Source organism: Akebia trifoliata, chromosome 4 (assembly GCF_017979445.1).
Source record: "Akebia trifoliata isolate Shusen 1 chromosome 4, ASM1797944v1, whole genome shotgun sequence".
NCBI lineage: Eukaryota > Viridiplantae > Streptophyta > Magnoliopsida > Ranunculales > Lardizabalaceae > Akebia > Akebia trifoliata.
In genome coordinates, this window is record NC_141378.1 from 43,160,345 (window position 1) to 43,168,509 (window position 8,165).

The 8,165-nt window shown below is 34.4% G+C and overlaps 1 protein-coding gene across 1 annotated transcript; it reads right to left on the minus strand.

Moving 5' to 3' along the window:
• Window positions 1-1,762: 1,762 nt before the first annotated feature.
• LOC147405112 (soluble inorganic pyrophosphatase-like) lies at window positions 1,763-7,877 on the minus strand. The gene is made up of 9 exons (XM_086441256.1): window positions 7,731-7,877; window positions 6,244-6,379; window positions 5,938-5,966; window positions 5,755-5,820; window positions 3,657-3,764; window positions 3,485-3,550; window positions 2,976-3,096; window positions 2,281-2,362; window positions 1,763-2,004 (listed from the first exon to the last, which is right to left on the minus strand). The coding sequence occupies exons 1-9, from the start codon at window positions 7,848-7,850 to the stop codon at window positions 1,962-1,964; spliced, it is 771 nt and encodes a 256-aa protein (XP_086297382.1). The 5' UTR covers window positions 7,851-7,877; the 3' UTR covers window positions 1,763-1,961.
• Between the last annotated feature and the right edge of the window lie 288 nt (window positions 7,878-8,165).

Consider the following 8,165-nt stretch of genomic DNA (forward strand, 5'->3'; position numbering starts at 1 on the left):
AAAAAAAAAAAGAGAAAAATTAAAAGGATTGGGAGGGAAACAGAAGGAATTGAAAGAAGACCTATCACAAATTTTCGACTTTTATACATATTTAGTGCTCGTCATTAAGAATCTATAGCAACCAGGTAACAGATTGTCAGATTAGGCAGATACAAAAATAACGTGTCTACAATGACCAACGCACATGTGTTATTTCCTCAAGCCGACTGCCTAGTTAACCCTAGAAAGGGGCCTCAACTCGTCTCATCGAACTGTAAGGACCACCTCATGTTCAGATGCAACTTGAAAACTCAAATCTGACTCTGCCCCATTTACAAAAGAGACTCTTTGTAGACATCTACTGCTTTGAATACCTCATTTTCCAACTTTCCGTCTAGGTCTTGAAAATATCATGTATCATTGCATTTTCCACTAGACAATACATAATTCAAACCTTTAACAAATAAGTCCATGTCCTATTTTTTGCCCACACCTACAATCCAAATACACTTTAACCATGCCAAATTGAAAAAAAAAAAAAAAAAAAAAAATTTCAAGTCTATTACTCATTCTAATGGTCAGGATGAATGTAAGCAGTCACAATACGTGACAAACGTAGCAAGGACACAAAATCATAGATCATTTTCATCGGGATACACAGGAAAAAGATGTGCAGTTCTAAGTCCTTAAGTCCTTGTCACGCCAACCGCATACCCAATGGAGTACCAAGATTGTATGCATTCATTATTATTCATTCTAAAATGATGTATTCAGCCTAAACTTATATCCAAGCCCGAGATCAAGCCAGTTTGCCAGTGTATTTAGCCCATTATCCATTTTTGTATGTATAAAAAACTTCCTTGCTTATGGAAATGTATTGCCCAAATCTCCTCTCATCCAAAGAGCCTTTGAATATCATATAATCAAACTTATTTTGGTCCATAGAGACTTAATTTTCAATTTTAAGATCCAAAAAAAGTCATTGCCAATTGTCGAGCCCATGTAGTTGACATTGAACTTCTTTTTTTGTGTGGCTCCGATAGAGACCACATCTTTGGATTAAAATCCGTCAGGTTTCAATCTAACCTAAACCAAACATGGCCCTATCGAGGCCTATTTTAGAGTCGAGCAATTTGCTCCTTATTTTCTATCACTATCAATCATTTTGGAGGCATCCTTGTGCTTTGGCAGACACTCTACATTTGATGGCAAAATAGGTTTCCACGCCCTAACTTCTTCAACAAGAAGCACTTGGCTTTCAAAGATGACTCTTCATCGATGATTGCGTTCTTGAAAGTGATTGGTTTCAACAAACTCACAATGATCGTTGATCACCATGAGTTTGAGGGAGGGTGTTGGAATATTAGGAACGATGCATTGTAATAAAGTGTATCATGGGACACCAGATCATCTACATATTATGAAAAACATTAAGATAAAATCTTACTGAATGTGATTCACAAGATCTTATAAGATATGAATCTAATTCTCCTATCATAGATATAAATCCGATTAGGGTTTCATTATAATTACCGAATAGAATCAATCGAATCTTATTCTTCTTCATAATACACCTAGTTACAATGCATCGTCCCTAATACTCTAACAAGCGTACAGAGGAAAATAAATACACAAAAATAACTTGGTACTGCTGTAACAACAGACATGGCTTACATTAGTTCTTACCCTAAGGTCAGTGGCTACCACCTACTAATAGAAAATCAACCTGACCAGAAGACCATTAAGTGAGTTTTTGTTGACGACTCCAATCATAAGGGATTAATTGAGGCCTAAACATGTTTCATGTTGAGATGAACTCTGGAGTTTGTTCAAGTATTCCCAGTAACATTATTTTGGGCCAAATTATGTAGAAAATGTCTTTCGAATCATGGAACAGATATGCTTAAGCATTGCAAATTGTAAAGAGATGCTTCAAGCAATCTACCGTTTATAGTCATTTACTTAGTAGACTTGAAGGAAAGTTACTTCCTCAAGCTTTCCACGATGTATGAAGCATAGAGATCCCTGTAACACAAACAGTCCGAGTAAGACAAGTTCCAAGGATATATTGTAAAATGTAAGAAATCAGTTGTTAAACTTTGAACACAATGCCCAATACACCAGTCTAATCAAGAGTTGCACAATGAATCTGTTGATTTGGAATCATGGGGTCAGTAGATGTCTCATATAAGATAAATTAATCCCTTAGTAATGGTCAACATGTAAGTGTGCTCAATATGCAAAAATTATTAAAAATAAAATCTTCCAGTCACATATTGTAAGTTTTTTCAGAAGACTCACATAGAGTACTTGATTGCTTCAATGGCGGCTTCTGCGGGGAGAAAGTCATTCACTGCAACTTCCTTGTTCTCGTTCTTTTTGTCTTTGTTTTACATGACAAGTTAAGTATATACAGAGGAAATGCATAGATATTGAATATGTAGAAAAATAGGTTCAAGAATCGATGATAATAATAAAAATATAAAAATAAATTAAAAATCAAGACAAAAAGAGAACAAAACACAAAATTTATGTGGTTTGGCAAGATTGCCTACGTCCATGGGCGATAATGAGATCCTTTCACTCGATCTAATTTCCTCTAGGAAAAACTGAAAATCCCCCATAGAAACTCTATATTGAGTTGATTGAATTTATAGTCCATCCAAACCGAAATTGCCCCTAAAACAGAAGTAATAAATTTTGTAAAGAAGGCACCCCAGGGGCTCCTTGGCGTAGAGTCCCTTATGCCCATACAAACCTACCTACAACATAAGACAAGGCAAGAGCATAATAGAAAATATTATGAGAATCGATCACCCATTGGGCTTTCCTTGAAGATTCTTCGATCAATGCTTGTGTACATTTACTAGAAGGTTAAAACCATCAAATTGGACGGACACAAGTGTGCACACCAATTGGATGGTGAAGACCAAAGACCCATCCATACTAATAAAATTGTGAACATTTAATGATATTCAACGTATGGAAGCGGATACAGTCTTCAAAGAAACGACGGATCTCAGCAAGGCGATGTGGAGGAAGCTCCTTGATATCCCGATAATGACGATATTCAGGATCATCTGCACATACTGCGATTATCTTATCATCCTTTTCACCCTGCAAAGAAATTATTTCACTAATTAAGAACTTCATCTTGTAAACAATCTATTATTGAACTCAATGGAAGTAGTTCTAGTGACCCACTACTGTGAAAAATATCCTAGGCACATTCAATTGTGTGAAAAAAATCATTTTTTTGCAGGGCTTGATCCATGGTTTTGAAAATGGATGGCTACCGAACTTCTACAGAACTCCCAAATTTAAAATTAAAATTCAATAGTGAAAAATAACATTTTTTCCCCGAAGTTCATAGAATTTTGTCCTCTACAACCCTGTGGCACCGGATTATGTTTTTGAATACCACAAGGTGAGTTCAACAACCCATAGCAAGAGTAGAAATCTTACTACGTTAATAAGGCTAGTCTGATTCTTAATTGTGGTTTACCTGATCAATCATGGGCATTAGTCCTATAGCCCGGGCCCGTAGGAAACAACCAGAAAGTACAGGCTCCTAAACAAGAGGAGAAAAGCTGAGTGAGTTCAAAAGCTTAATTCAAAAAATAAAAACTGCAATTGAATCCTTTGATAAAGAGCTACATAAGCTGAATAGAAGGTACCTGCATTATAACTAATACATCCATGGGATCACTGTCTTCACAAAGGGTTCGTGGTATGAAACCATAATTGTGCGGGTACACGACCGACGAGTAAAGAACACGATCAATCTAAGCTCAAAATCACAATTCATCAGTAATCTCTTCTAACCGACACAAGATAAGAACACAATAAATCTGAGAAAAAATGTCTAGATCCTCCACAACAAAAATATAGAAAGATAAATATAAATACATTATTTGGTTGTAGTATCATAGACTCCAATTGCTGAGTGGCAAAGTTGTACATTTGGCCCTTTCGCAAGGGGAGTTGTAACATCCATCAAATGAGTCCAACATATGCCCACGCTAGAAATTAATCCAGTCTAGCGATTGTAACCATCCAATTAATAGACCTATTTCCCATCTCAGTTTTCTCATAGGTGAGACCCATCAAGTGGCTGACCCATATTCACAAAAACTCTGTTTTTTTTTTGTTTTTTTTAAAGTCTCATTTAAAATGCATTTTATACCTCTGACGATTAAAACAATGAAAAAAATCAAGTTTCTCAATAAATATGTTTTTACAGCTTATACACGCTTTTTATGTTTTAAAAACGTTTTAGAAAAAAAAAAACGAAAAAAAAATCAATTTTTGTAGGCCTATGATTAATTTATATGAACTTATGGCTGTTTATAATATGGTTTATAAATGTTGTTTAATGTGGGAATTGATATACTTTTTCAATTAGTAATGTGTTATTTTACTCAAAAGTTACATTGATGGTTCGACTTTTTCTTTAGCATCATAAAATGTATAATTATGTGTGGAAACATGTTATGATGCATAGATATTCATTGCATTTTATTTTATTTTTTGTTGCTCAAAACATATATTTAAAACTTAGAATATATATATATATATATATATATATATATTTTTTTTTTTTTTTTTTTTGATAAAAAAAAATTATTCTAAGTTTTAAATGTCTAATGCCTTTTTTTTTCAGAAATTTTAATATATATATTTTATTTTTTCTGTTTTGTTCTCGTTTCTTTCCCCTTCTTTTTCGTTTTTTTTTTCTGGAATTCTCCCTTGCCGTTTTAAACCCGTATTCCAACTTGGTGACTATGGGCTGGTCAAACATCCTTATATTTGCTTTACAGACTTCAGCTGCGGTTTGTAGATCCAGTATCATACACTTTCCCTATTGATTAAGCATTATCAGCTCACACAAGTATCAAACATTAAAAGTTCATCCAGTGAAATACATAACGCAATTTACTTTGTAACTAAAAAAAAAAAAAAAAGGGAAACGATAATACTGCTTTGTCTTAATAACTCCATACATCTTGTATGTGCCAAGACTTGGAAAAAAATTTAAAAAAATTTGTGCTCCCTATGAAAATCAGCACTCTGGTGAATATCGAAATCTCCATGCAGGGAAGGCCGAGAAGGACATAGATTGAGATAGTCAGAGAAGACGTTAATTCATAAGCTTTTATGGAGAACAATTGTAATGATTGAACATGATTTGCATATTTGAATCTCTAACAGAAGGGAAGGGCTTTGATTATAAAAGTTGCTAGGTCCCCGCCCCTTGATAAGTTAGGGTATTAGGATGTTAGCATGATCAAACCCAAAACATTTTGGACTGAAAAGGTCTGTAGTTTGCCAGTTGAGTTCCCCTAATTTGGAAGAACTTTACCTTAGTTCACGCATTCATGAATGCGATTCGAAGTTCTAATGTAATCCCATTTTTGTGGCATGGTTTTCTAGTTACTATGGTTGCACACCCCGACCCCACGGAAATTTCCCAACGTGCAACCGGGTAAGTCAGGAGGCCGCCCAGTTTCGAACACACGATGAGGAAGAAAACCCTTCGCTATTTTTGCCGCTTAGCCAACCCCCTCAGGGTATGTTAACACATATCAACTTTAATGACAACTATGTCTGACAGAGACAAATCTTTCTGTATTATCATATAGATTCAGTTAAAGTTCACTTTCTGAACAAAGATTAAGAAGCTTAAACTATCTTGCATATTGTATCCGGGATTTTTAATGAGTTGGACAAGGAAAGATAAACTAAAGGAGGAAAACGTTAAGAAGGAATTCTCACTTTTATAAGGCCACTTTTCTTGTCAAGCTCGTACTTGACCTTGCTACCTTTGCCGATCTCAACCACCTGTGACACAATTTCCAAATATGATTTGAAATTCAGAACACAAATTCATCAGCCATAAGAATAAAAAAAAAAAACAAAAACAAAAACAATAAAATAAAAATAAAAACAAAAACTTACACAGTTGAAAACAGCTGGTGCTCCTGGACCTGTGAGGCGTGATCCGTTAATATCACAAAGAATTAGAACCTCGAATGAAAATTGACATGACAGTTGAAGCAATGCTTAATTTGAAAAGGGCTTGAATATGTGAAGTAGGGTCTAAAGAACGTAAGATGCATAACGATTGAAAGAAACCATGGCCGGTTGAATAATTAAGTTACTAGATATGTGGTTGCATGAAACACAACTGTCTATAATGGTGATTTCATGCTCAGATATTTAAATGAGAAATTTAATTAAAATAGCAGGTTATTGAATTCATACCTATCTCTAGATCGTGCCATGGATGAGCGGCGATTGATCTGCGGGACATGGAAGAAAGGATTCTCTCATTGAGGACAGCATGGGGAAAGGCATGCCCACTCCCTTGTTCGTCATTGTTAGCCATAATTCCCTTCCACTTCCAAATAGCAATATAAAAACAAAAAATTACATGTGTGATTGAAACAAAGAAAATACACAAAAGACATGTTTGTGTGCTTGAATGTGTTAAAAATAAATAGGCCACAAAGACAATAACTATAACCCATCAAGATTTTTCTCTAAGAACTGATTTACATAAAAAAAAAAAAAATTACATAAAGAAACAAGGAGAAATGTGTTGTACATTTGCTTGAATTAGAAGCCAACCTGAAAAAGAAAATGTGAAACACAGGTTTGGGGATGAGATCAGTTTCCCCATGGAAATTCCCAATGGAATCCTAGTGGTAATAGGTCTTGGGTCCGATTTCCTCCATCAATAGAGAGGTAAGAGTTCTTTAATCAATTTTAGGTCAATGGGTCTAAGCATTGGAAGGTTATTCCACCGTTTGAGGTGTCTAAAGAGGTCATAATGATTCAACTGATGGTTCAGTTGAAGATCAATTCAGGATTCTGAATAGGAGTCGGAGGGAAGGGCCAGTGAAATTGGTTTCCATATTTTATTTTTTTCCTGCTAAGCAAGTGTGTTAGTGGTTAGTAATTGGATGTTAAAGGTGGGTTTTGAACCTAAGTCATGGTATTTAACCAACATAGAAAGCTAACACCTTCAATTGGTCTCTCCCTAAAACATAAATAAAGGAAATTTCCATTAAGATAACAAATATTGGGAAATTACCATTTCAGCACACTATTCATTTTAATTCCAAAAAATGCTTAGAATTAGAACATTTTATGGAAGTGAGGAAAAAAAATTACTGCTTTATAGAACAGTAAATATTTTTCTCGTTTTAATTATAGTAAATGCTTAAAAAAAAAATTTCCACATCGTACAATGTTCTAATTCTAAAAATGATAGATAAACTGATTTCCGAATTAAAAAAATAAATTATGCTCTGAAATGGGAATTTCACAATTTTTAGTGCATGTTTTGGTAAATCAGGCACATAAATAACTAACCCTAAGATTCGGTCTGATCGCCCTTCTGGGGCCAAACACCCATTTTTTTCGGAAAAAAATTGGGATACAAACGTGGGAAATCCGGAAAAAATTAAAACCCTAAACAAAATTTAAAAAAAAAACACACACACACACACACACACACAGTACCAGAGAAAATGAATCTTCTATAAGAATCGAAAAATCTAGACAGATAAGTGAAAGATAAAGGCATATATCAGTAAACTAAAGTGAAGAAGGAAATCAAAGAAACCAAATTTTCTGCAACTTCGAAGAGATTGAAAACAAGTGGATATCAATTGAGAATTGACATTGCTAATCAAGTAATAAAATAGAGAGAATCCACAAAGTAGAGTTCTTGAAAACTTTCTTACAGTGAAATTTCTTTCGGCCTCAAATAAAGAAGATCGATAAGAAAATAGAAACAGAGAAGATATAATCCTTCCTACTCGGTTTCTGTCGGACAACGAAATCACCGATCCACTTGTAAGCATTCTAATTTCTAGTGTATTTTAAAAATACCCCCTGTTAAATTGGTGATATTAAAGCTTACCCCTAATAAAAATAAAAAAAACATGCCACGTGTCAGATTCGAACCGTCCAACCGATTTTGACGTCATCCAGCGTACCACGTGGGATCACACTAATAGAAATTGGAGTATTTTAGAAACACTGACTATTAAATTAGTGATATTAGACTTATCCCCTTGCAAAATGCTTTCCCGCTTGACCGTAAGTCAACATTTCATTTTCTTAAGAATTTGATTTTTTTTTTTTTTTTTCAAAATAGTATTCAAGTACTTATAATA